Here is a 27,517-nt window from a genome sequence, read left to right as displayed (position 1 = left end):
GGAGCAGAGAGGACGGGCTGGCCCGAAACACCGCCGCGGGGCTTTCTTTAGAAAAGCTAGACTTTAATTACTCAGATAGTTTTACAATGAAAACAGGTACCAGAAGACCGGTCTCAACGCTCACAACCGTACAAAAGACAAATACAAAAGCTGCGGGCGGTGAGCGCGGCCCGCATCTCCCGCCCTGGGGTACTCGGCAGCCCTTCCTCACCCTGTCCACCGCGCCAGGCATCCCTTTGGTCCCCTCAACCTCGGGGGGCGGGGAGAGCGTCGCACTAGCAAGGAAAAGCCCTCCTTCGTGGTCAGTGGAATTTAAGAAAAAATAAAAAAGATAAAAGTATAATAATAAGCAGAGCTGTCGCTAAAATTCGGAAGTTATAACTTTTCTGGTTAACTTGAACATTCGAAAATGTAATATTGAATCCAAAAAAGTATCTGAAATCACACAAAAGGTAACCCATAGTAAAATTTAAAAAACAAGTCCGGAACACCCCCGAGAAATGAACCTAAAGCTTTAGCGGGCTGGGGCCCGGTGGAGCCCGAGGAGCGGCCGTCCCGCCGAGCCCCACGGCGAAGGCCAGCGCGGGCGGCGGGCGGCCCCTAGGACACGTTGGCCATGGGCTTGTACTTCTTGAAGCGCGTCCACTGGCCTGTGGCATAGTTCATCTCGAACACGGTGTCCACCAGCATGGTGGTGCTGCCCTGGCCGTCCGACTTGGGCAGGTCCTCCGTGTGCTCGCTGAGCTTGATCTGGATCACGTCGCCCTGCTCCTGGCACGGGTTCTCTGCGGAGGGCAGGGGCTGCTGGGCGGGGCACCGGGGACTGAGGAGCCCGTCCCCCCGCCCGCCCCCATCCCACCGCCCCCCCCCCCCCCCGTCCCCCCGGGGCCAGCCACACACACCTACCTCGGGAGCCGGCCATAAAGCCCAGGATGAGGGCCTTCTCCGGCCGTGTGACTTTGTTGGCTGTCTTGAACATCTCCTGCGCGGCAAACATCTGCTCTCTCTGCAAGTGTGGACAGGGGTGTGGGTATCCGGGCACTGCGGGTGCCCCCACTGCAGCTGTGGGCGGGCAAGGCCTCAGCCCGCCCAGGGCACACCTACCGTGAGGGACAGGTTCTTCTTAGGCTGCTGCTGCTGGGCAGGGGGCTGGGTCTGTGGGGCCACCATGGCCACCGGAGGCGTCTGGGCGGCCGGGGTGACGGCCGGGGGTGTGGTGGGCGTCAGGGGAGAGGTGGGCGTTGAGGGTGTAGATGCGGCAGGGCTCGGGCCGCTGTTGTACATGGGTGCCCTCTGCTTGAACTGTGCTGGCAGCGCAGGGCTTGGGGCACTGGGCTCCTCAGGCGGCCGGCTGGCCTGCAGGCCAGCCTCCCGAGCAGACGGTGCTGTAAGCAGAATGCGGTCTGGTGAGGGGGCGGGGGAAGGAAGGGGGGACGGGGACCCCCCCCCCGGGCCCTTGAGCTCTCCTGGGCTCCCCTGCCCCTAGAACAAGGGGACAGGTCCTGCTCCACCTCCCAGGCCCTGACTGCTAGACCCCGTCCTGCCTCTGAGTCCCCAGCGGGAGGCCGTCTGGCCGAAGCTGGGGCCTGAGGCTGAACCACCGGCAGCACCTCCGGGCCCCGCAGGAGCAGGGAGTCTCAGGCTCTTCCAGACGGCAGATGAGATGTCCAGGCCTGGCCCAGCCCCCTCCCCGCACCCCTTCCTACCCCCCCCCCCCCCCACGGCCCCGGTAACACAGGAAGGCAGCCTCCTCCAGCCCAACAGGGCTGCTGGCCCCCATGGCCCTCTCTGGCCACTTCCGCTCCCGGAGGGCAAAGCTAAGCCCAGTGACGCCAGAGCCCCAGAGTCAAGTCCCTTACCCTGGGTCCACCTTTTTGTCAGAAATTCTGTGAGTGCGAGGGGATCCCTGGACCCTATCTTGACGTCAGCTGGGCAACCCCCTCCCCCTCCTCCAGCTCCCCCACTCCCCACTGGGCCCTACGAAGGGGCCTCCAGAAAGGACAGAGCAGGTGAAAACTTGGGGTTTGCTCCAGCACAGATGTCCTGCCGCCCAGGGAAGCGCCATGTGAGCAAGGGAGGATCTGCTCCCTCCCCGGCGGGCGGCAGTCCCGGTGGGTGCTGGGGAGGGGTCTGGAGAAGGCTGAGCCGGACACCTGCCCGCTCACCTGGTGGGGTCTCGGAGCTGGGGATGTAGGACGAGGCCGGGACCACGCTGGGGGTGGCAGGCAGGTAGCTCGTGGAGGGCAGCGCAGGCTCGTTGTTCAAGGATCCGAGTTTCTGGAACAGATTTTATTACGATCCCTCCCAGAAGAGACCCAGGGCTCAGCGCTTCCCCTGGACGCTGGCCTGTGCTGGCTCCCCTGTGAGCCTCAGACTCAATCCTCCACCCCCACGGGAGGCACTCCCAACCCTGGGGCAGGACGGCGGCCATTGCTCTCCTCAGCCCCCGTCTGCACCTGCCTCATGGGGGGCGGGTGGGGGGGGCTTCCCAAACCAGCCGGCCAGGAGGAGAGAAAACACCACTCTGCAACAGAAGGAAACTGGGCCGTTACCCGGAAGCGAACCATGCTCACGAGGCCTTTCTCCAGCCCTTGCCGGTGGCCCCATCCCCACGAGCTGCGTGGGGATGGTCTGCATGGACGAGAATCCGAGAAGCAGGCTATGCTTGCCCGCTGACCCCCTCCACTGTGGGCGGGACTGAGGCCCCAAAGACAGGTCCCCACTAGAGAGGGGAAACCAAGGCCTAGAGGTGAGGAGACTCACCACAGAGCCCCCCGGAGAGCACATGTGGGACGCGCACACACAGCCCTAGTGCAACGCCTCTCGCACCCGTATCCACACACACACGCTCCCCACAGGGCACACTGTGTGGCTAACCACATGTCGGCCACGTGAGGAGCTGGGGGGGGGGGGGGGGAGATGGCTGGTTGTGGAAGGCGCCCCTGCAGCGCCCAGGCCCCACCTGTGTGGACACCAGGCCGGCCGCGTAATCTGGGGTGGCGTTCTCCACGACGGTCTCCTCCTTGGCTGGCTTTTCCACCACTTCCGCATCTGCTGACAAAACAGAGTCCTCGCCAGTGGCCCCGACTGCGCGCACCCCACGAGCAGGCCCAGCGGGCCCCCGGGGTGCAATCCCGAACCGCCACACTGAACGTGCGCTTCAAACACGGTCTCCAGGCAAAGAACAAAGTGAGCTCATTTTCCAGAAGTCCTGCCCCGTATGATCACCGCGCCCCAGTTGAGGACCTAGCGTCAAGACAAAAGCCACCGGCGGGACGAGTCACCGGGAGAGGGACCGGCCAGGAAGCGCAGCCCCCAGATGGACTGCAGCCCAGACCCACCCCGATGCCCGACCCCCGGCTCCCCGACCGAGCGCCCAGGCGGAGGGCAGCCCAGACCCTGTAGGGAGCCCCGTGTACACACCCAGCGTCTTCCTCCTCCTCTTTGCCTCTCGGCCGGCTCCCACCATGTCCAGCTCAGAAATGTCGAGCAGCTGTCAAAACAGACAGAAGCCGGCCCTTACCCGCGGCGTGAGGGACACCGAGGCCGGTCTCGTGAGGCCGCGGATACCAGAGGGGAAGTGCCTACCTTCACTCCCCTCTCCTTCCGCAGGGGGGTCCTCGAAGGCGGGATGGGGGTCCGGTTCCCGGCGGGGCTGAAGACACTGGGGGTGGTGGGGCTTCTGAAGGGCGCCTGCTTCGGGATGCCTTTGAGTGGGGCTGCACAGAGGTGGGACCTCAGGGACCGGCCTGTCTCCTGCCACCCTCCTGCTTCCCTCTGAGGAGCGAGGCCACCCTGCCAGCACACCGCCCGCTTCACCGGCCCCGTGACACCATGCGCGAGCCCAGCGGGTGCAACCCCAATTCCCACGGACCGCCGTGTCTCTGCGAGGGTGGGTGGAGGCGACGTCACCAGTACACCTGCGACCCTGGGCGACCCTCTCCTGGTGGCCGAGGGCTCAGGTGTCGAGTCTGAGGGCAAGGCCACAGGAAGCAATGGCATCACAGCCAAAACACGAGCAAAAACAGACACCGTGTCTGCAGCCGTCCATCCTAACACAGCGAGCTTCCGACGGCACCGACGCGACTTCTACCCACGCTCCCTTCTTGTACCTCCCAGCAAACTGACCGCGAAAGGCTAGATACCCACACGCTGCAGCCAGAATCACCCTCCCTCCCTCCCTCCCACCTTCCTCCCTCCCTCTCTTCCTTCCTTCCTTCCTCCTTCCCTCCCTCCCTTCCTCCTCCAGTTGGTCCTAAGTGTGTCAAAAAGAAGTCACCTGACACACAGCGACCTTCCCTTTCAAGCAGGGCCTGCCCCCCCCACCGCTGGGCTTCTAGCACCTCCCCACTCTCGCCCCCGGGACCCCATCTCCACGCTCAGCCCGCAGGCCTGCTCCTGCTCAGGTCTCACCCCGTGAGCCAGGCCCAGGGCACACGCAGCCTCTGGCCAGCACTGCCCTCAGGACACGTTGCTGGGGCGTGGAGAACCTGAGAGCTTTCTCCGGTGAGCGGGGTGGGCGGGCCTCTAGAAGGGACCCCGCCAGGCTTCCCTGTCAGCTCCAACAGGGTGCCCTCTGTTTTCAGGTGGCGCCCCTCCCCTGCTGCCTGGTCACCCTGGGCCCTGCCTCTTGCCCTTGGGTTGGTTTGTCCGGTGCCTTCTGGAGGCACGCTCCAGGCCACCCGTTCTCTGCTCCTCTTATCTGCTCCGGTGATGTGCACGCAGGGCTGTTTCCAGCCCTGAGGGAAGGGAGAAGGTACGGCCCAGGAGCACCAGCCACCGGGGCATCTCGCAGTCCACCGTCAGTCCCGAAGCTCTGCGGCGGGGCGGCACTCGCCGCGCGCAAGGGGCACCCTCTTCCTCCCCCCCGCCACCTCCCCCCACCCCCCGCATCCTGCTCAAATTCTGGTCTTGCTCCTCTTGGCATGTCCACGTATATCCTTCCAGGTCTTTCCGTAGGTGGAAAACCTGCATTAACCCTGAGCTCTCCTCATTCCACACGTTCCCTTCCCAACACCTCTCGAGGCACCTTTGGGGCCCAACATTTAAATGGTGTGGCTGACCAGGAAAAACCGCCTGTGAAGCCAAACCCCAATCTCTGACCCAGAGGCGAGCCCGGAAGCAGGAAGGAGTCCTGCGGCTCCGTGCTCGGGCTGCCAGGGCGGAGCGCAGCGGGCAAGACCTTACTCGTGGTGTCCATCTTCCGGAGCAGTCCCCGGCCCTTGGCGTGGAAGGGCACGCCCGCGCTCCGCTTCAGCTGCTGGGCCGTCTCGGTGGCTGTAAGAGGGTTGCACGTGTCAGCAGCGTGTCCCGCGGTACATGTGCGTGGCGCTCACGAAATGACTCGCTAGGAAGTAGGTGCTGTAAGTATTCACACACACACACACACACACACGCACACACACACAGGTCTCTCTTCCTAAAGACACATTCATACGTTCCCCGAAGCCCAATGTGACTGCAAATGGTATGTTTTTTGCTTACGAGACCTACTTTCAAGAAAGGAGAGCTGTGGGGCTGCCCGGAAGGGGCAGAACCGTACTCCAGAGGGGCCCGACAGGGGGGGCTGGAGGGAGGCCTCCTGGGCACCCTGTGCGAGGTCTCAAATCGGGCAGCCCCGATGGGAGTGTCCTCACTGGCCACTGATGACCGTGGTCATCAGGCAAAGTGCGTGTGGCGTTTCTCCTCGCAGACGCACAAGTATGAGCAGGGAACGAGATTTTCCTGAGACGGCTCGGTGGGTGCTGGGGAAGGGGAAGGGAGCAGCGAGGCGGGGCCGGAGGCCTGGTCCCCAGCACGAGGCTCTGCCACAGGGGACAGCGGGGCCACCAGCCCCATGCAGCCACAGCACGGCACCAGACCCAAGACACTGTCTATTCTGAACTAAGAGTCACAACGGCTGGTGTGTTTTACCCAGATGCTTTGCAACCAGGGCATTTATGTATGTCATTGATACCAATTCCGTAGCCATTCAAAATAAAAGTTTATCGGGATATGTTTTGCAATTTGGTTGAAAAGAATCCACTTCCTTGCCTTTTTTCTAGCAAAAAACTTCCACACCCATTTCACATGCTACTATCTGAGAAAACGTTAAATAAAACGCTGAAACATCTTTACGGTGAAATGCACGCCATCTGCAACTGCAGAAAAAGGCAGTTACAGGAGGGGCCGGCCTTTCAGGAGCTTTTGCCAGGCCACCTATCACTGCCCACATCACTGTTTGCAGATTTCACTTTTTGTAACAAGATCACAGACACTTTAACCCGAAAATTCTGAAGTTTCTAGAGCAGATTTTAGAACACACAGTTTAGCGTAGCAGTAAATAAATTTCTAAAAAACTTTTGCAGACCTCGGTCTCAAGAAGACAGGTTAGGAGCCATAAATCAAAGAACTCTGAAAGTAGCAGTACAGACCGAGGCCGAAGCACGACCGTGAGCTCGGCAGGGCGGCCCCGAGAGGACAGGGTCCCCACCAGCCCGGCGCCTAGATGGCGGACACTCACATTTCTGCAGGAGCTCTGCCCTCAGCGTGGCACTCTTCGGCTTCCTCTTTAATTGAAAATGTTTCACTGGGGGAGTGAGGGGTCCGGCGAGGGTCGTCAGGGCGTTTTTATTCAGGTACTGGCACTCCAGTGGCAGCATGGCTGACGCCTCACACTCATTCACTGCTCGTTCAAGAACCGACACAACTCGTTAGGAGCTCCCTCACCCAGGCCACCGTCTCCACCGCTGACGTGAAAACACAATCCAAATGCCGTTTCCTATTTACAGCTGCGATCTTCCGCTTTGATCCGTCAAAGACGGACTCCCCAGTGTCTCCACTCCACCAGTCGCCCGCCAGTCAAGGCCACCAACATGGCTGGTGGTCAAGTGGGCGGCCACCCACCAGGATGGGGCCCCGCCGGTGTGCATCAATACAACAATTTTTGGAGAGTGTCTCCAGCATTCCCAGGCATCAGAAATGCCCAGACACACCCCGAGCAATAGGAAAGGTGAGTCTGTGGTCACCATAGGCTTCTCTCTGCAGCCTCCACGGGCCCCTGTCAGTGGTCTCTTCTGGCTTCTGCTGGATCCTGGCCCTCAGAAGCAGCACTCGGGTGGCTTCTCTGTCCCCCCAGGAGTCAGAACTCAGGGAAAACCCTTGAGGAAGGAGCTCAAATGCACCCCTATTTTTCCTGCCCCCCCACCATAGGACCAGCCCCCCCCCCCCGCCCCCCAGGGGCCAAGAAGCCCCCTGCAGCCGAAGACAAAGCAGGCCCTTCCCCACCTAAGAGGTAGACCTCACCTGGACCCTGGTCAAGATAACCACCAGGACAAAGATGTCCTGGGTTTGCTTCCCAGGGCTCCCAAAGACTCTGTGTTGTGTGGGGGGAATGGCCAGGCTACTGGCCCTGTGGCAGCACAGGCTCCATCTTTAAGGGGCACCAGCACCTGTCTCCAGACAGACAGAGATCTGGGAGGAACAGCCCTCCTTGTCTTTCTATGTCTTCTCTGATCATTTACGAGAATTTTCTCAATAATTTTCAGTTCAAGCTCAAAATAAGTCAACTGGTGATACTTTAAACACACAGTTCTGAGCATCTACTCTGTGCCAGGGAATGTTCTACGCTCTAGAGATGCAACCTGAACGGGCAGAGCCCATGGCCTCACGGAGCTGAGCAGTGAGGAGCGGCTTGTGGGCTGTTGACAAGCTTGGTATTCTGAGACTGGCCAGGAGCTGGGCAGCAGCTCTGGCGGGGGGTGGGGGTGGGGGTGGAAAATGCACACAGATAACATTTCCGGAACCGCAGCAACTGCCCCGCACACAACGCAACACTGTAGATGTCAAGTTCACATTTCCCTCCTCCCCACATAAAAAACACACACACAAATACCCTTTTCTCTAAGTTCTCCTAGAATATCTTGAACGTTGGGATTCTGTTCTTCAAGGTCAAGGTTAAGCGAGCCGGTGTCGGGAAAGGACTTCAGGATGTCAGCTACCATGAGAACCCAGGGGTCCGAGTCCAGGGTAGCCAGCTGGATAATCTCCGCCAGGGCGCCCTTCATCTGCAGAGAAAGGAGAGACAGTGTCCTGAGCCTGGGGGCTGCACGGCCGCCCCTCCCGGAAGCCCCGCCCACTGCTGACAGGCCTTGGCAACCAGCTGGGGACGGCAGCCCCCGCAGGTGCAGGTGTCTGCACACCTTAGTTCCCAAACACAGACAGCAGCCCCCTTCACACCCCACTGAAGCTCTGTGGGGAAGCGTCCAGCCTCCACAGCAACCGCCTCCATGCCTGGCCCCCTCCTCACGGGAACCTGGGCTCCCCTTCCTCTGTGCTCCCCCCACCCCAGGGCCATCCCGCTCCCCTGGGCCAGCACGGCCTCTGCCAGGTCGCGATGCCCACTCACACTGAGCGCCCCGGCCTTCGCCTGTTGCCCACTCCCCCTCCCGCAGCAGCCTCTCCCCACAGCCTCCTAGGTGGCTCCTAGCGGCACCCAGGGGACTGTGTGCCAGGACAGCAGCAGGAGGGAGGGCTGTCCACACACAAGCCCCTGCCTTCGCCAGGCCCACACCCCCATTCGGGAAACCTGCTGATGGCGCACCTTCAGGAAGGAGAGGCGAGCTCACAGTCCTGACGGGAGAGCACGGATGCAGGAGACAGAGGGCCGGGGAAGGGGAGAAGGCAGGACCCTTGAGCCGCTGCAAGACCACGCTAGCCCTACACTCAGCCCACCTGGTCACTGGTCTTTCCATCCCTCAGACATGGGATTGCTCACTCCTGGCCCCGCAGGGGCAGCAACTGCCCTTCTCACCTGCACCACAGCTCCCTGCCCCCCTCCCACTCCCACCCACTGGAGGAGAGGTACCCACGTGTGAGGTCAAAGCTTCAGGGTGGGCCCCCCTCCCCTGCCAGCCACACACAGGGTCAGGTGCCAGCTGACCAGTTCTAAAAGGCCATATCTTGAAATATGCAGAAATATGTTCTCTGATGGTAAAAATGATAAACCCTGAAACCAACATTGTACTGTATGTTCACTAACTAAAATTTAAATGAATATTCGAAAAGAAAAAAAGCAGCAAACATTTATTTGTAAACATTTGGGGGGGGGCTTTTTGCTGTTACAGAAGAGTACCCCATCCACTGCCTTCCCCTTTACTTCCATTGAGGTATAATATAAGCTCTGTTCTGCGTTAAAAACAAAAAAGCACAAAGTGAAAAACAATTTAAAAATTTTTTTTTAAAGTTTATTTGAGAGAGAGAGAGAGAGAGAGAGAGAGAGAGAGCAAGCAGGGGAGGGGCAGAAAGACAGGGGGAGAGAGAGAATCCCAAGCAGGTTCTGCATCATCAGCATGGAGCCTGATGTGGGGCTCGAACTCACGAACCGTGAGATCATGACCTGAGCCGAAATCAAGAGTTGGATGCTTAACCAACTGAGCCACCAAGGCGCCCCAAAAAAATTAAACAATTTTTAAAAGATGTTTATTTATTTATTTTGAGAGAGAGAGGGAGGGAGAGAATCCCAAGCAGGCTCAGCACTGACAGCACAGAGCCTAACGTGGGGTTCAGACTCACGAAACATGATATTGTGACCTGAGCCGAAATCAAGAGTTGGATGCTTAACCGACTGAGCCACCCAGGTGCCCCTCAAATTAAAACAACTTTATGCGTCCCTTGCTACAACAAGAAGAGCATAAAAACACGTCCCAGGCCAACTACAATTGTGCCTAAGAAAATGACACGTACTGAGCGCCCAGCGTTCTAAGTGGCTCAGTAAGATGGCAGGTTCCACCCGGGCAATGGCTCCGAAGCACGAAGAACAAGAAACACACACAGACTGCGCCTGAGGAAACTCCCGAATGTCCATACTCGCAAACGACCACGCAGAAGAGAGGCTGCAAACATGACGTGGCCCCCGCCGGCGGGCGCTGCCTCACAGGCCGGGCGAGGGCAGAATCAAACAGGTGGGCGACGTGGGCAAAGGGCAGAGGGACCGGAACCCTCTGGACACCGCTGCCGGCAATGCAAAATGAGGCCGCGCGGGGGGGGGTGGGGGGGGGGGTGGGGGGGGAGCCAGCCTGGCTGTCCCTCAGTGAGACGCGCACGGAGTGGACCGTGCGACCCGTGGCTCCGCTCCCCGCACAAACACGAGAGAACGAAATCGCACGTCCGCCCAGAGACCTGCATGCCAACGGCTTTCTTCCTAAGAGCTCAGCAGTGAAGGGGTGACTCGACCGGGGTGTACCCACAGCACAGATGCAACCTGAACTTCAGTACGTGACGCCGAGTCAAAAAAGCCAGTCCCAGAAGACCACACAGTGGACGAGTTCCAGGTGCGCTGTAGAGATGTGACAGGGGCCCGACAGGAACAGAAGCGACTGCTAATGAGGACAGGGCACCCTGCTGGGGTGACGAACTGCTCTGGATTAGAGAGTGGTGACGTCTGCACAACACTGTGAACGTACCCAGACCACCAAACCGCACGTGCAAAGAACGAGTCCTATGTCAATATCTCAATCTGAGAAATGACGCAAGGCGGAAAAATCTGTGGGGGAAGTGCCCGGAAGGGTAACCGAGGGAAACGTGGCCAAAGCCTGCAGGACGTCTCCAAATCCGGCATCACCCCCGGGCCCGGGCCCCTGCCTGGGTGCCGTGTCCCCAGACGTCACACGCCCGAGCACCCAAGAGGCACAGCTGCGTGGTGTCTCCAGGAGGCGGCCCAGGCTGGCCCGGGACAGTCCCCGTCACCAGGATGCAGCTCTGACGACAGCTGGGTCAGGAAGCACGTACTTGGGTCAAAAGGAGCTTTAACTCTGCAGGCAGGCGCTGGCACAGTCACAGCCAGAGTCGAAGCAAAGAGGAGGAAAGGCAAAATCCAGTATTCGGCAAATACTCCTCCAGAGCGTGTGATGCTGGTGACCGGTTACAGTGCCATGAATGTTTACGACTCTCTCCAATAAAAACATAAAGCAGAGAAATGAGTTCAAATGAAGGTGACGGAGCAGTGAGGGCAGGAGCCCTGCGTGGACCTGGCGGGCGAGGGGAGGGCACGCGATGCCACAGGGAAGGCCGTTCTCCTTCGGCCGCTAAGTGTGGGGTCACCCGCCCCTCTCAAATTCCTGATTTTCTTCACACAACTGGACAATCTGATTCTAAATTCCTCTGAGAAAATCAACAGGGGAAAATAAGAGAAACATTTAAAAAGAAGGTAACGAGAGGGCGTTAATCTTACCAGATGTGAAAAGGCATTATGAACGTGCCACACGATGGAGAACGCTCCGAGTCTCTCACTTTATTTCCAAATAAGCTGCAAATGGATCCGATTTCAGTTTGAAAAGTAAGACTGTGAAAATACTAGATAAACCACAGGAATCCTTTTTTGTGACTGCTAAGTGAGAAAGACGTCTGTACATACGATTCTAAACCAAGGACCACAAAAGGCAAGAATATCAACTTTACCACACAACTATTTTGGCTTGGAAAAACCCAAAAAAGTCCAAACCCCATAAATACAATCAAAAGAGCCACGACAAGCTAGAGAAAAAGTACTTGCAGCTCCTATCACAGGCATTAAACGCACACACACTTGATCTTACAAGTCAGTAAGAAAAGGTTTACCAGAAAACGATTCAAAACTCTTGAAAATGCAAAGGACACTCTGCCTCACTCCGTGTAAAAGAAACGCAAATGGAAAGGAGACAAGCTTCCCGCGCGTGAACCTGGCGGCGCGGGGCAGGTACCTGGGCAGGCGACCGCCGCGGCCCGTCGGGGAGAACAGCCTGGACTCGGCCACCTCGGGCCAAACCCCAAATCTGTCACCACTCCCTGGAAAAGCACGGGCACGTTCCCAGGCGTGCCTGTGCCACAACTCCCCTCCGCGAAAAAAGGAACAGCGGCTGATGCCAGAACGTAAGCGGACATAACGTCTACAAGGCTTTTACCTTAGCAACACGCGTCACAATTTATATGCTATGTGCTCTCAGGGCAGTCAGCACTTCCGAGAACGTGCCCTCCGGCTCTCTCGCACACCCGGGCGAGAAGAACGTGCCCTCCGGCTCTCTTGCACACCTAGGCAACAGGACACTCAGGCAGAGCATTCCCCGCAGCGGAAGACGGGAACAGCTCTGCGACCACCAAGAGACCCACCAGATAAAGCAGACTCTGCCAGGCAGTGAGGGGAATGACACGTGCGCGATCCCCTCCCCAAGCCTCCCCAAGAGGAGATGTGCAGCTAACCAGACCCTCTAATGACTTAGTTGTTCTATAGACAGAGTCTCTCCCGAGAGCCAGGTGACGTGCGGTGTTAGAGCTGCAGAAACAAGCAAGACACAAGACGTGCTCTCAAAACAGCTCACACATGAGCACAAAATAAACTGAGAACCCACCTGCGTTCACAAAAACCTAGTGGTTTTGGTTTTTTAATGTATTTTATTTTTTTTGAGAGAGAGAGAGAGAGAGAGAGAGAGAGAGAGACAGAGACAGAGCACAAGTGGGGGAGGGGCAGAGAGGGAGACACAGAATCCGAAGCGGGCTCCAGGCTCTGAGCCGTCAGCACAGAGCCCGATGTGGGGCTTGAACCCTTGAACCGTGAGATCATGACGAGAGCTGAAGTCAGAGGCGCCCCTGTTTTGGGTGTTTTCTTTAAGAGGACAAGTGAGAGCTGCTGTGGGGCGGGGGAATCTCAAGCAGGCTCCATGCTCAGTGCAGAACCTGATGCAGGGCTCGATCCCACGACCCTGGGACCATGACCTCAGCCAAAATCAAGAGTCAGATGTTAGACCAACTAAGCCACCCAGATGCCCTGTAAACCTAGTGTTTTAAGTTGAACTGTGCTCCTCCAAAAAGATATGGCAGAGTCCTAATGCCCAGTGGCTCAGAATATGACTCTATTCAGAAACAGAGCCTTTACAGAGGTGGTCAAGTTAAAATGCAATCATTGTGACTGGTGTCCTTACGAAGAGGGGAAACTTGGACACACATGAGACACTCACAGAAGAAAGACAAGGTAAAGAAACAGGGAGAAAACAGCTATGTGACTGGAGCGATGCTCCTATAAGCAACCAAACAGCCGAGGCCATCCCGAGTCAGGAGAGGCCACCCAGAGCCGTGGGACGCTATGTTTCTGTTGTTCTAAGCCATCTAGTTTGTGCTACTTTGTTACAGCAGTCCTGGCAAACTAACACAACAACCCTAAGGCAAAATGGACGGTAGTTCCTAAAAATGTTAACCAAAAAAGGCAGGGAGGTTAAAAACAAAAAGACTACTGTTACGGACTGAATGTGTGTTCCCTCAAACTACACGCTGAAGCCCTAATTCCCAGCGTGATGGTAGCGGGAGGGGACGGGGTCCTGAGGGAAGGGGTGCCTGCCTTTTACAAAAGGGATCCCAGACCTCTCTTACGGTGTGAGCACACAGCCTGAAGGCTGCCGTCTGCAGGCCAGGAGGACAGCCCTCAGAAGACACTGAATCAGCGAGCACCTCGGTCTCGATGTCCTATAGTCCAGAATTGTAAGAAAGTAAATGTCTGGGGCTCCTGGGGGCTCAGTCGGTTGAGCATCCAGCTTTGGCTCAGGTCACGATTTCGCGGTTCCTGAATTCGAGCCCAGCATCGGGCTCTGTGCTGACAGCTCAGTGCCTGGAGCCTGCTTCGGATTCTGTGTCCACCCCCCCCCCCCCCCCCGCTCTACCCCACCCCTGCTTGTGCTCTGTCTCTGCCTTTCAATAATGAATAAACATTAAAAAAATAAAAAAAAAGAAAGTGAATGTCTGCTGTGTTGTGTTTCATTATGGCAGACCAAACCTCATTCATTCATTTGTTTATATTTTAAATGTTTATTTTCGAGAGAGTGCAGGCAGGGGAGGGGCAGACAGAGCACGACAGAGGAGCCGAATAGGGCTCTGAGCTGACAGCAGACAGCCTGACATGGGGCTCGAATTCACAAATTATGAGATCATGACCTGAATCAAAGTCAGATGCTTAACCAACTATGCCACCCAGGCACCCCCAAACCATTTTTAGATTAAACCAAATCTTCAGCAAGAATCCCACCTTCAGGAGCGGCTGGGTTGCTTAGTCGGTTAAGTGTCCGACTTCCACTCAGGTCATGATCTCACAGTTCGTGAGTTCGAGTTCAGTGTCGGGCTCTGGGCTGAGAGCTCAGAGCCTGGACCCTGTTTTGGATTCTGTGTCTCCCTCCCTGTCTTCCCCTCCCCTGCTCATGCTCTCTTTCTCTCTCAAAAATAAATAGACATTAAAAGAAAAAAAAGAAGAATCCTATCTTCAACCGTGTTCTCACGGTAGCTTTCATTGGGTCTCTGGGGGGAGGCAGATGCTGGAGTAAGGACCTTCCAGTTCTTGCCAAGAGGGCAACGCCGCATGCCCTAAAGCATGCACACACACACTCTCTCTCTCTCTCTCTCATATACACACAGCGTCACAAATCCATGAGAAAAATGCATGCATCTAGATGCATGGTTGGACACAGATCTTGGACTCAGAACAGAGAAAAGTGAGACTGGCTTCCAATATAACAGCACGTACAAAGGTGCACTCCTGACGCATTAAAGACCGATCTGTGAATGGAAGAACTACACAGTGAAAAGAAACAAAAGAGGCACATCTAACGACTTCTTTTTAAAAATTTTTTTTCAACGTTTATTTATTTTTGGGACAGAGAGAGAGCATGAACGGGGGAGAGGCAGAGAGAGAGGGAGACACAGAATCGGAAACAGGCTCCAGGCTCCGAGCCATCAGCCCAGAGCCCGACGCGGGGCTCGAACTCCCGGACCGCGAGATCGTGACCTGGTTGAAGTCGGACGCTCAACCGACTGCGCCACCCAGGCGCCCCTCTAACGACTTCTTAAAACTTCAAAAGCACAAAGCATAAACCAAAAACTTACTGTGTATTAAAATGAAAGATTTCTGTTCAGCGAAGGACAAATGAAGAAGTTAACAGGTAACAAAATGGCAGATGCAAGCTGTAATGTTCAAAACCAGCAGTGTTTACTACCCAAAATATACAGAGTCCCCGCAAATCAACAAGACAGCAACCCCAACAGAAACAAAGGCAGATGCTATTAATAGGCAACATACAAAGGAAATCTGACAAGGCAAGGAACACAGGGGACAGATGCCTCAAATGAACACAAACTATCAATTTCCAACCATCTGATCCACAAAACCAGAAAAGTGGACAAAACCAGGTGTGAGAAGAGTGAGGGGGAATCAAGTACCCTCAGGCACTGCAGGTGGGAGTGTGGACACTACACTGTCACCACTTAAGCAGATACATTCTGTGACCCAACACTTCCACCTGGGCGTAGATTTCAAAGATAGCTCCACAGTGACCCAGGGGTAAGAAGCCCTGTCCTACAGCACTGCTTGTTACAACCAAGCTGGTTGCAGCCTGCCACCCAGGGCTGGAGGGACGTGCACAGGGACACCAACTGCGGGGGCACAGTTGAGCAGGAGTCAGCCCATTTTTCTCTGAAGGGCCGGACAGTGACTATTTTAGGGCTTGTGGGCCACATGGGAAGGGGAGGGGAGGGGAGGGGAGGGAAGGGAAGAGGGAAGGGAAGAGGGAAGGGAAGAGGGAAGGGAAGAGGGAAGGGGAGGGGAGGGGAGGGGAGGGGAGGGGAGGGGAGGGGAGGGAAGGGAAGGGAAGGGAAGGGAAGGGAAGGGAAGGGAAGGGAAGGGAAGGGGGGAGGAAGATATGAGACAGGCTTAAATAAACTTTTCAATAACGTGCAAACATTCTTAGCTCACAGACCATACAGACAGGTCACAGGTCTATTTATCAACCCTTGGATTAGATAAACAGCAACATGGCTGAAAATAATTAAAAATAATGTTTTGTTTAAAAAAAATGAACCGAAGTGGGGCACCTGGATGGCTCAGTTGGCTAAGCATCAACTTTAGCTCAGGTCATGTTCTCACAGTTCATGACTTCAAAGACCCACACTGGGCTCTGCACTGAGTGCTGAGCCTGCTTGGGATTCTCTGTCCCCCTTTGTCTCGGTCCCTCCCCCACTTTGCGTGCCCGTGCATTCTCCCTCTTAAAAATGAACATTTAAAAAAATAAATGAATAAAAAAAATTGCTGAAGTACGTAGACAATATAATTTTACATCAATTAAAAGTAGTAAGTGGGGGTGCCTGGGTGGCTCAGTCAGTTAAGTGACCGATTTCAGCTCAAGTCATGATCTTGTGGTCTGTAAGCTTGAGCCCCGCGTCAGGCTCTGTGCTGACAGCTCAGAGCCTGGAGCCTGCTTTGGATTCTGTGTCTCGCTCGCTCTGTCCCTCTCCTGCTTGCTGTCTCTCTTTCAAAAATATTAAACATTAAAAAAAATTTTTTTTAAATATGTGAAGGGGCCCCTGGGTGCCTCAGTCAGTTAAGAGTCCGAGTCTCTTTTATTTCGGCTCAGGTCATGACCTCACAGTTCATGAGTTCAAGCCCCAGGTTAGGCTCCGTGCTGACAAGCACCAAGCCTGCTCGGGATTCTCCCTCCCCCTCTCTCTCTGCCCTTCCCCCACTGGCTGTCTCTCTCTCTCTCTCTCTCTCTCTCTCTCTCTCAGAAATAAACTTCAAAAGTTTTTTTTTAAAAATATGGAAGATTTGCAACGTAAGACTGATAGGAGAGATGCTCAATGTCACTATCATTATGGAAGTACAAACTGACACCTATTAGGACGCCTGACTGTAGGGACACCTGGCTGGCTCAGCCAGGGGAGTGTGCGACTATTGATCTCAGCGTTGTGAATTCGAGCCCCATGTTGGGCACACAGATTACTTAAAAATAAAATCTTTTTCAAAAAATGCCTAAAATTAGAAAGGCACTACCAAATGTAGAGGACACCTGGAGCCCTTGTCTGTCGCTGGTGGGAAGGTGAGTGGTACCGTCACCCTGGAGAGCAGTGTGCCTGGGGGCTCAGTCGGTTAAGCGTCCGACTTGGGCCCAGGTCATGAGCTCATGGTTCGTGAGTTTGAGCCCCGCGTCGGGCTCCCCGCTGTCATCGTAGAGCCTGCTTCGGATCCTCTGGCTCCCTCTCTCCCTGCCCCTCCCTCGCTCATGTGCACGTGCAGGCTCTCTCTCAAAAACAAGTGAACGTTAAAAAGAAAAAGGACCCAGGCATCCCTCTCCTACGTGCTTCCTCCGGAGAACAGCAGTGCACGCAGGGACGTAGCCGTGAATGGGGCACGCCCATACCGAGACAACCTACTCAGCAGTAGAATTATGAACTATGGGGAGCCTGGCTGGCTCAGTCAGTGGAGCGTGCGACTCTTGAGCTCGGGGTTGTGAGTCCCAGCCCCGGGATGGGTGTCGACATCACTTAAAGAAATAAGCTTAAAAACAAAAGCTATGAACTATTAGCATACGTGACACACGGGCGAATATTAAAATTATACGCTGAGTGAAAGAAGCGAGACCTAAAAAACCCACTCTGTACGATTCCACGTATATAATGTTCTATAATGTGCAACTTAGTCTGTAGTGACAGAAAGCAGTTGCACGGGAGAGGGCCAGGAGGAGACGTGGGTTGTGATCCGCGGGAACCTTCACTGTCCTAATGTCACAGGTGTGTACATGTCACGTTACACACCTTAAATACAGGCAGATTAGATCACTTACACCTGAAAGGAAGGAAAAGTCCCCACCTAAAAGCAAGACACTCTTTTAAGTAGAACAGAATGGTTGTTGCCTACAGGGAACGTGGGAGCAGGATGTAGGGGTCAAAGAGTAAGTGCGACAGAACAGACTTTGTAGGAAGGAAAAGGAAGCCAGTAAAAAGTTTAACAGCAGACAGAAGTAAGGGATGGGGTGGTAAGTCAGGCACTATCCAGACCATAACAAAGAAAGGAAGCCACTAGAAAATATGGAAGGGGCTACCCAGGGAAGAGACGAAAGTCCCATATGCACCTAACTGCAGAATCAGGGAGAAAAGAAGAGAAACTGGGCTGAAGGCAGTGTTTGAAGAAATAACTGCTGAGATTTTCTAGAACAGACAGATTAAAGATACCTGTAATTTGAAAAGCCCACCAAAACGTGCCACTGGAAACTCGCAGGACGACCGAGTGAACCACGGTCCTGCACCAACGGTCTGGGACCATCACAGCCGAGCCTACAGCCTGGTGCCAGGCTGCTGGCTCGCTGTGGTGACACAGCTGCAGGCCAGAGGCTCACGGGCACCATCGCAGAAAAACAACAGAGGTACTAGGTTCCAGGGGGACAGCAAAGTTTAGGTGAAACTTCAACGAAGTGGTGAGTCCGTGTGTAAAAAAGGTCTGTGTCAGAACCGTGATGCAGACCTGGGTCCAGTGTCCTGGGAAACAACACAGGTAAGAGAGGTAGAAGCCACGTTCAGACCCTCCTCATCTGACCCTCCGCCCCTGGGTTGGAAACTGAGGCTGCTTCTGTGTGTCTAAGCATCTGAGATCCTCCAGGTACAAGTGGGACATTTCCTTCTTCCTGAGTTCAGACAGCCAAGTTTCTGAGTCTGTAATTTCAGTCAACGGTTTCTCAGTAAGACAGCCACGCGAGGGAAGGGCTCAGCACTCCACAGCAGCAGTGTGTGTCCTTGGGGGAAACTGGGTATCGTTCCCTGTGCAGCTGGCCTTGTCATCTTGACCCTCCAGCTGAGACATCTCTCGCCCTCCCGGTCACTGGTCACTGGAATCCCCAAGACTTCCCATGGTCACCACGGACCTGGCTAACTCTACAGAATACACAGAATCTCCCGGTCCCGCTGTTCTAAGACTTCCACTGGCGCCAATGTCAGTGTCTTAGACCACAGTGGTCACTGGTGTTTTCCAGTAGCATTTATTTCCTAGAATGCCTTTTCAAATACAGCTCAAACATCCCAAAGTCACTAATCACATTTTATGACACTCTGTAGTCAGCAAGACACCTCATGTACATAATATCCTGAAATCGTTCACCTCCATTTTCAAGGCATCATTCCGACTCCCCTAGCCAGAATAAAAATTTCTTAAAGAGCAGGAGCCCTAACCTACTTCTGTACCCCTTACTAAATAAACTAAAATACTGGATCATTCAAATCTCTTTTCCTCCCCCCGGTATTAGCCACAGACTGTTGTTTACTTAGCTTTTAAGAAGACTAGATACGTCATAAAACTAGTAAACTGGTTTCAGGATTTCACAATGAAACACAGGTTGTAGCAGATGCTGTTGTGATGGTTAAACTTATGTGTCAACGTGATTGGGCCGGGGGTGCCGAGACATCGAGACATCGGGCCAAACATCAATTCTAGGTGTGTCTGGATGAGATTAACATTTGAATTGGCACACTAGATAAAGCAGATTGCCCTCCCTGGTATGGGTGGGCCTCATTCAACCAACTGAAGACAGAACTCCTGCTTGGCCAAAGTGGGACACTGGTCTTTTCCAGTCTTTGGATTTGGCCTGAACTACCGGCTCTTCTAGCGTCTCCAGCTTGCTGGCTGCAGATCTTGGGACTTCTCTGATTCCTTAATCACGTGAGCCAATTCCTTCCACCACCACCCCCGTATATGGCATATGTGAGTATTTATAGGGCGTGCACTCACGTGCGCGAACACACACACACACACACACACACACACACACACACACCCTGTTGGTTCTGTTTCTCTGGAGAACTCTAACACACTGTGGACACATCCAGCCCGATCATCTAGTCCCCCTGTATCTACAGTCTTATATAGAAAAACTTAATCTTTAGAATGACATTTCAAATGTATTAGATACTTAAATAACTTAAAGATAATTAAGATAGCTAAGTGAATTAAGACGTTTCAGCAAATTTGCTTGGGGCACCTGGCTGGCTCAGTTGGTAGTGCATGAGACTCTCGATCTTAGAATTGTGAGTTTAAACCCCATGCTGGGTGTACAGATTACTTAAGATACTAACAAAAAAAAAAAAAAAAAAAAGAGGGGCGCCTGGGTGGCTCAGTCAGTTAAGCACCCAACTCTGGCTCAGGTCATGATCTCATGATTCATGCGTTCAAGCCCCACATCAGGCGCTCTGCCGTCAACACAGAGGCCACTTCGGACACTGTCTCTCTCTCCCTCTGCCCCTCCCCTGCTCACAAACACCCCCCCTCTCTCAAAAATAAATAAACATTTACAAAAATGGGAAAAATAAAAAAGTTTTAATACCAAGAAAATAAAAACGCTTTTCAGAAAAGTAAACTACCCAGAATGGCCTAATCCTTTTGCAACCTAGCCAATAATTCCTTTATTATAATTTCTTGTAATATAGGGGCACCTGGCTGGCTCAGTTGGTATAGCATGAGACTCTTGATCTTGGGGTCATTGAGTTCAAGCCCCATACTGGGCGTAGAGCTTACCTTAAACACACACACACACACACACACACACACACACACACACTGGTGTGGGGGGCGCCTGGGTCTGAGTGGGCTCAGTTGGTTAAAGCTCTGACTCTGGACTTCTTATTTTCCACTGAGGTCATGATCTCACAGTTAATGAGATAGAGCTCCGTGTTGGGTAGAGCCTGCTTGAGATTCTCTCCCCATCCCCTCTCCCAATCAGATGCATGCACATGCATACTCTCTCTCTCAAATAAATAAATAAAAATTGTTTTGGTATTATGAAGTCCCAGAACTACATATATTGATATATATCAGTGAAAGAAAGCTGATATATCTATATTAAAGTTGGACCAAAAAAGACTTTAAGCACAAAAAACATTACCACATACAGAAAGCTCTATATAAAGATCCATGGTTCAGCTTAACAGGCAACTAAAACAATTCTAAACTTGCATGCACCTAATAACATAGCCTCAAAATATATAAAGCAAAAGCTGATAAAACGGTAAGGAGAAATGGACAAATCTATAATCATAACAGAGATCAACATACCCCTCTCACTAATAAATGAAGTAATTCTTTTAAAAATCAGTAAGACTAGGGGCGCCTGGGTGGCGCAGTCGGTTAAGCGTCCGACTTCAGCCAGGTCACGATCTCGCGGTCTGTGAGTTCGAGCCCCGCGTCGGGCTCTGGGCTGATGGCTCAGAGCCTGGAACCTGTTTCCGATTCTGTGTCTCCCTCTCTCTCTGCCCCTCCCCCGTTCATGCTCTGTCTCTCTCTGTCCCAAAAATAAATAAACGTTGAAAAAAAAGATTTTTTTTTAAAAATCAGTAAGACTACAGTAGACCTATACAATACAATAAACAAACTGACCTAATGAACATATACAGGGCAATGGATCTCAAAACTAGTGAATAAATCTGCTTCTCAAGTTCAATCACAATGTCTACAAAAACTGACTATTTTGCCATTAAGCAATCTTAAATTTCAAACAACTGAAATAATGTAGACTGTATCCTGATGAGCACTCAATACAGCTAGAAATCACTAACAAAACATAACTAAAATCTCTCCCTCTCCAATGTACAGAAACTAAGAAACAATTCTAAACTACAGTGCCAGTGAAGAAATCACAGAAATGAGGAAGTATTGTGACTTAACGAAAATGCTATTTAACAAAACTTGCAGAATGCAGCTAAAGCTGTGATTACAAAGAACCTTGCGGCTTTATACATGTATCTTAGGGAAAAAGCATTGAAAATGAGGTCAGCTTCCATCTTAAGAGATTAGTAAAAGACCAAAAGAAAAAAGGAAATACAAGGAAGAAGATAATGAAAATGAAAAAAAAAGTAGTTAAACAGATAACAAATACATAACAGAGAATATCAACAAAGCCAACAGTTGGTCCTTTGAAGTTCTATAAAATTAACAAATATCTGGTGAAATAGATAAAAAAAAAGAAAAATGAAAAAGGGACCATCACTACACATGCTTCTGATATTAAAAAGATAAGAGGATATTAACTACTTTATGCCAATACATTGAAGTTTTAGTAGAAATGGTCAATCCTTTAAAAAAAATAACATCAAACTTTTACTTAAGAAGAATATAAAACAGGGTGCCTAGGTGACTCAGTCAGTTGAGCATCCAACTCTTGATTTCAGCTCAGGCCATGATCTGAGGGTCATGAGATCTAGCCCTGCATCCCACTCTGTGCTGACATCATGGAGCCTGCTTGGGATTCTCTCTTTCCCTCTCTCTGCCCTTCTCTCACTCACACACATGCACACAGCACTCTCTCTCAAAATAAATAAATAAACTTTAAAAATAAAATAAAGATAATAAATAAGAAAAAAAATCAATACTCAAAAATCTCTCCACAAAGGAAATCCAGGCTCCCCCACATAGCTTTATTACTAAGTCCTACCAAACATTTAGGAAGAAATAATCCGATTATTAAACTCCAAAGAAAAGGAAAACAGAGGATACACCACAATTCCTTTTATAAGGATAGCATAACTTCAGTACCAAAATATGACAAGGACAATTTCAAAAAGTAAAATTAAAGGTTAATTTCACCCAGGAACATAAATACAAAATTCTTACACAAAATATCTGGGCAACATAATCCAACAATATAAAATGACTAAATTAGGTTTATACCTCAGGGATGCAAAGCTGGTTTACAATTGAAACTATTCTATAAATGTGGTGAGTTACATGCCAAGGGATATTTTAACCATCTGACAAATTTCAAAATCCATTCATGTTCACACTATTAGGATGGCTATGCCAGAAAGACTGATAACAACAAAGTTGGGAAGGATGTTAAGAAATTGGAACACTCAAAAATCACTCGTGTAAAATGTAAAAATGCTGAAGCTACTATGGAAAATAGTTTGGCAGTTCCTCAAAATAGTTATGATCCAAACAATTCTTCTCCAAGGCACATACCTGAGAATTGACATCCAATGTCCACATTGAAAACATATGCCCATAAAAACTTGTCATGAACTTTCACAGTATTATTCATAATAGTAAAACAGTATAAACAACCTAAATGGCCATCAACTGATGAATAAAATGTGTTCTATTAATACAATGGATATCATTCAGTTGCAAAAAAGAAATGAAATACTTACACGTGCTACCACATGGATGAGCCTTGAAAGTAGCCCGTCCCAAAAGACCACACATTGTATGATTCCATTCATATGAAATGTCCAGAACAGACAAATCATTAGACACAGAAAGCAGGTAAGTGGGTGCCTCAGGCTAGGGAAGGGGTAGGGCTGGAGGGGGAGACTGCTAATGGGTACAGGCTTTATTTGGGGGCTGATGAAAATGTTCTAAAATTGTCTAGAACGATGGTTACACAAATGTGAGGATACTAAAAGCTGAATTGTACATTTCAAATGAGTGAATTGTAGGCCTTGTAAATTATATCTAAATAGAACTCTTAAAACTCATTCATGATTATAACTTAAAACAAAATCTAGAAATAGAGAAGAATTTCCTTAACCAGACAAAAGCTAGCCATCCAAAATAATAGGAAACATAGTATTTACTGGCAAAACAGTCCAAGTTCTTCCTGTGTGATGAGAAACAAGACAGAGTCCTGGTGAGCCCAGTAAGGCAAGAAAAAACATAACTGGAAAGAGAATAGGAAAGACACAGAAAAATAGTTTACAGAAAAGATTATTGCAATTAGTAAGCCCTTGGCACAGATACTATTCACAAACTCATCTAAAAAATAAAATTTTAACAGATACCACCTACAACAGCATGAAAAATGTGAAATATCGAGTAATACATCTAACAGGATGGCAGGCCTCTGTGGAGAAAATCGTTAGCAGTTCATAACAAGTGTTAAAGCAGATCTAAATAGAGAGATATGTCCATATTCACAATCTATCAGATTGAGTATTATTAAGACGGTTTCACCCCCGAATGCATCATGAGTTCAACTCGGTCTTCCATGTCGGTCAAAATCCCAACGTGAGGTATGTGTAACCTCAGAAGGGAAGATCAAACACACGTGGAAGTAGAAACGACCGAGAATAGCCCGAGATGCCCCTGAAGAACAAAGCGGGAGGGGCTGCTTGTCAAGGCTTCTGTGTCAAGCGGCGGTAAGAGGACTCAGTGGGCTATTAGCACAATGACACATTCAAATGGCCTGAAGAAACAGAGCAGAGCCCAGAAGCGACCCGAAGCAGTGACAGTGCAAATCAACGGGGAGAGACAGCTGTTTCCGGAAGTGGTGCTGGACTCACTGGACATCCATATGGAAAGCAAAATTGCACTCCCAGCCTCACAGCACAATCAATTCCAGGTAGACTGAAGACTGGCAAGTGAAAGGCAGACTGTGCAGCTCAAAGGGACAGCAGGAGCCCCACCACCCCCGCCCCCCACAGGGAGGCACATGCCCCACGAGACAAAATCCCTCCCAATCACTGGGGGAGGCGGGACCGGTACAAGCACACACTTAGAGCTAAGAGCTTCCGAACGTCCGAAGATTCCAGGAAAGGGGCTAAGGGAAGCTGAAAACATCTGTAACATATACAACTGAAAAAAGGACTGCTACCCAACGTACGTATGTACGTATATTTTCAACCTACATAGCAATTTTAAAAAGACAGGAAAACACAGAAGATTTGAATGTTCACAAAAAGTAAAATCAAACAGTGAATAAACACACGAACCACATTAGTAGTAGTAGCTCAACCATAATAGTATTAAGGCAAATACAAGTTAAAACCACTGAACGAAGTGCCTACACTTAATACTGTACTGCACATTTGAAAGCTGTCAAGAGAGTAAGTGTTTAAAAGTTCTCATCACAGGGCGCCTGGGGGGCTCAGTCAACTAAGCGATGGACTTCGGCTCAGGTCGTGGTCTCATGGCTCCTGAGTTCGAGCCCCCGAAGGGGCTCTGCTCCGACAGCTCAGAGCCTGGAGCCTGCTTGGGATTCTGTGTCTCCCTTGCTCTCTGCCCTCCCCCACCCCCTCTCAAAAATAAATAAACATTAGGGGAGCCTGGGTGGCTCAATGGGTTGAGCTTCCGACTTCGGCTCAGGTCATGATCCGTTTGCGAGCCCGGAGCCTGCTTCGGACTCTGTGTCTCCATTTCTCTCTCTCTCTCTCTCTCTCTCTGTCTCTCTCCCCAGCGCACACACACTCGTACACTGTCTCTCTCTCTCTCTCTCAAAAGTAAACATTAAACACTTTTTTAACGTTCTCATCACAAGAAACGATCTGCATATATGATCGATGTATTGACGTGATCACGCAATACATACGAACACTGCATCGTTATGCTGCACACCCGAATATAACTAACGTCACCGTAGGCCAACTATACCTCAATTTAAAAAACGGAGTAGGTACTTTGGGAGAAAACAAACAAGAAAGCCCCGCCAAACACCTTCCCACACCCTCCAGGCCGGCAGGCGCCGGTGAGCAGTCCAACTGGATACAACCACTTGGAAAAACAACTCAGCATCGTGCCGAGCCCCCCCGCCCGCGCCCCCGAGTTCCAATCCCAGAAACCGTACCCTGGACGGAGACACGCTTGCGGACACCCCAACGCAAACACCGCGACGCGGGCAACAGCAGGGCGCCAGCGCACAAAGCTGGCCGCCAGCCACGGTCTCCCCAGGACCGGGTGGACGGAGAGCGGCCGGCCCCGGGAAGGGAAGGCCCCTCGCAAGGAAAACGGCCCAGGGCCGGCGGCAGAGCGGACGCGCCACGCCGCACGCGCCACGCGGGAAGCGGCGGCCCCCGGCCCGTGGCAGCCGAGCCCCGCCCACTGCCGGCAAGGCCCCCGCCGCGGTAAAGGCACGCGGGCCGCGGGCGCTTCGGCACAGCTCCCGCACCAGCCACCAACCACCGCAGCGTCGCTGCGGGCCGCCGGCACCACGGCGGGGCTGCTTCGGCATTCGGGAGCACTAGTGCCGCGTGCACGCAAAGCGACGCCGAGGACCGTCCGGGAAAGCACAGAAACACACCGCTGCCCACTGACCCGGAAGACGGAAAATGGGAGGGTGGCAAGACTCCAAGGATTCAGGGCCCTAAACGAGCGGCTGTCCCGCCAGGGGCCGAGACTGCGGGGCCACCAGGGCCGCAGCTCCTCCGTCTCGTCCCAGACGCCCCGCTCCGGGAACCCGCGTCCTCCGGGCAGCTCGCCGCCCCGCAGGCCGCTCGCAGCGCGGGAGCCCGCCGCAGCCCTGCCGCCAACAGGTGCCCCAACCTCCGCTCCCGGCCAGGGCGCACCGGCCGCTCCCGACCCCGGGACCCTAGCGCGAGCAGGGTGGGGCCTGTGGGGGGCGGGGGGGGGAGGGGGGACGGGCCGGAGAGGGGGGCGGGGCCTGGGAGGAAGGCGTGAGGATCCGCGGGGAGGGGGTGTGAGGGTCGGGGACCAGGGGGTCCCGGGAGGGAAAGAGGATCCTCCGGGAGAGGGGTGTGAGGGGGAGGGTCCGGAGCGGGAATGACGGTCGGCGGGGAGGGGGTGTGGGGAGGGGGTGTGGGGAGGGGGCCCGGAGCGGGAATGAGGGTTCTCGGGGAGGGGGCCCGGAGCGGGAATGGGGGTCTGCGGGGAGGGGGTGCGAGGGGGAGGGTCCGGAGCGGGAATGAGGGTTCGCGGGGAGGGGGTGTGAAGGGGAGGGGGCCCGGAGCGGGAATGAGGGTCTGCGGGGAGGGCGGATGAGGGTCGGGGACCAGGGACCGGGGCAGGAATGAGAGTCGGAGGGGGAGGGAGGTGTGGGGAGGGAGTCCGGGACGCGAAGGAGGGTCCGCAGGAAGGGGTGTGAAGAGGAGGGTCCGGGGTGGAAACGAGGGTCCGCGGGGAGGGAGGTGTGGGAAGGGGGTCCCGGGCGGGAATGAGGGTCCGTGGGGAGGGGGTGTGAGGGGGAGGGTCCCGGGCGGGAATGAGGGTCCGCGGGGACGGGGGTGAGGGGGCGGTTGGCCGTGAGGGTCAGGGCCAGGGGTGCGAGGGGGTACGTTAGGGACGGTCGGAGGGGAGGGCGCAGGGCCCGGGGTCTCTGGTCACTGGAAGGGGCGGCCCGGGCCCCCCCCACCGCCGCCCGCCTCACCTCGTCCACGGTGCGTCGCGGAAGGTGCAGCGTCCCGAGCAGCAGCTTGAGCTTCACGGCCGACGAGAGGCCATGGAAGCAGAGGCGGATGTTGTCGATGACCGCGGCGGTGAGCAGGCACGCGATGCTGGGCGGCGCCCACAGCTCGTCCGTGGCCCCCAGTTTGTTGTGCAGCCACAGGCCCGTGTCGCTCTCCCGCATGGACGCCATCTTGGGGGGAGAAAGCCGGACGCCGCCGAGCCGGCATCTTATGAAGACACCTACGCGCCCGCGGCGAGGACCCCCAACATGGCGGCGCCCGCCCGGACGAGCCGCGGTGACGTTTCCGGGGGGGCGGGGCCTCGGCGAGACGCTGTGCGGCGACGCCGAGGAAGGCCCGCCAGCCGCCGTAACGTAGCATGGCGGCGTCCGCGGCCGGCTCTCCGGAAGGCCGTGGGAGATGACGGCAGCAGAGGGGTGTCGTGCCCGTGCGGCGGGTGGGCGGGGCGCCTGGGAGCGGAGGCCGGCGGAGGCCGGCGGAAGTCCAAGCGGGTGTTGCGTGTGCTCCCTTGCGGGGTTGGCCGACGCCCCGGGGCGCCTGCCCGGCTGCGCGTGCCTGCTCGCTCCCCGTCGGGCCGCGA

General features: G+C 53.6%; 1 protein-coding gene across 2 annotated transcripts; it reads right to left on the bottom strand.

Annotated features, from left to right (window-relative positions):
• Window positions 1–42: 42 nt before the first annotated feature.
• Window positions 43–27,314, bottom strand: NELFA (negative elongation factor complex member A). Of its 2 annotated transcripts, none has more exons than XM_043573172.1 (11): window positions 26,898–27,314; window positions 7,874–8,045; window positions 6,503–6,664; window positions 5,188–5,277; window positions 3,589–3,719; window positions 3,424–3,493; window positions 2,963–3,051; window positions 2,166–2,277; window positions 1,105–1,385; window positions 907–1,006; window positions 43–785 (listed from the first exon to the last, which is right to left on the bottom strand). In XM_043573172.1, the coding sequence occupies exons 1-11, from the start codon at window positions 27,105–27,107 to the stop codon at window positions 601–603; spliced, it is 1,602 nt and encodes a 533-aa protein (XP_043429107.1). In that variant the 5' UTR covers window positions 27,108–27,314; the 3' UTR covers window positions 43–600. The 2 variants fall into 2 exon arrangements, with proteins under 2 accessions (XP_043429107.1, XP_043429106.1); XM_043573171.1 differs by having other exon boundaries at window positions 903–1,006; window positions 26,898–27,204.
• Between the last annotated feature and the right edge of the window lie 203 nt (window positions 27,315–27,517).

This window comes from Prionailurus bengalensis, chromosome B1 (assembly GCF_016509475.1).
Source record: "Prionailurus bengalensis isolate Pbe53 chromosome B1, Fcat_Pben_1.1_paternal_pri, whole genome shotgun sequence".
Taxonomy (NCBI): domain Eukaryota; kingdom Metazoa; phylum Chordata; class Mammalia; order Carnivora; family Felidae; genus Prionailurus; species Prionailurus bengalensis.
Note: the sequence above shows the minus strand (reverse complement) of the source record. Positions and strands in the feature narration are given on the sequence as shown.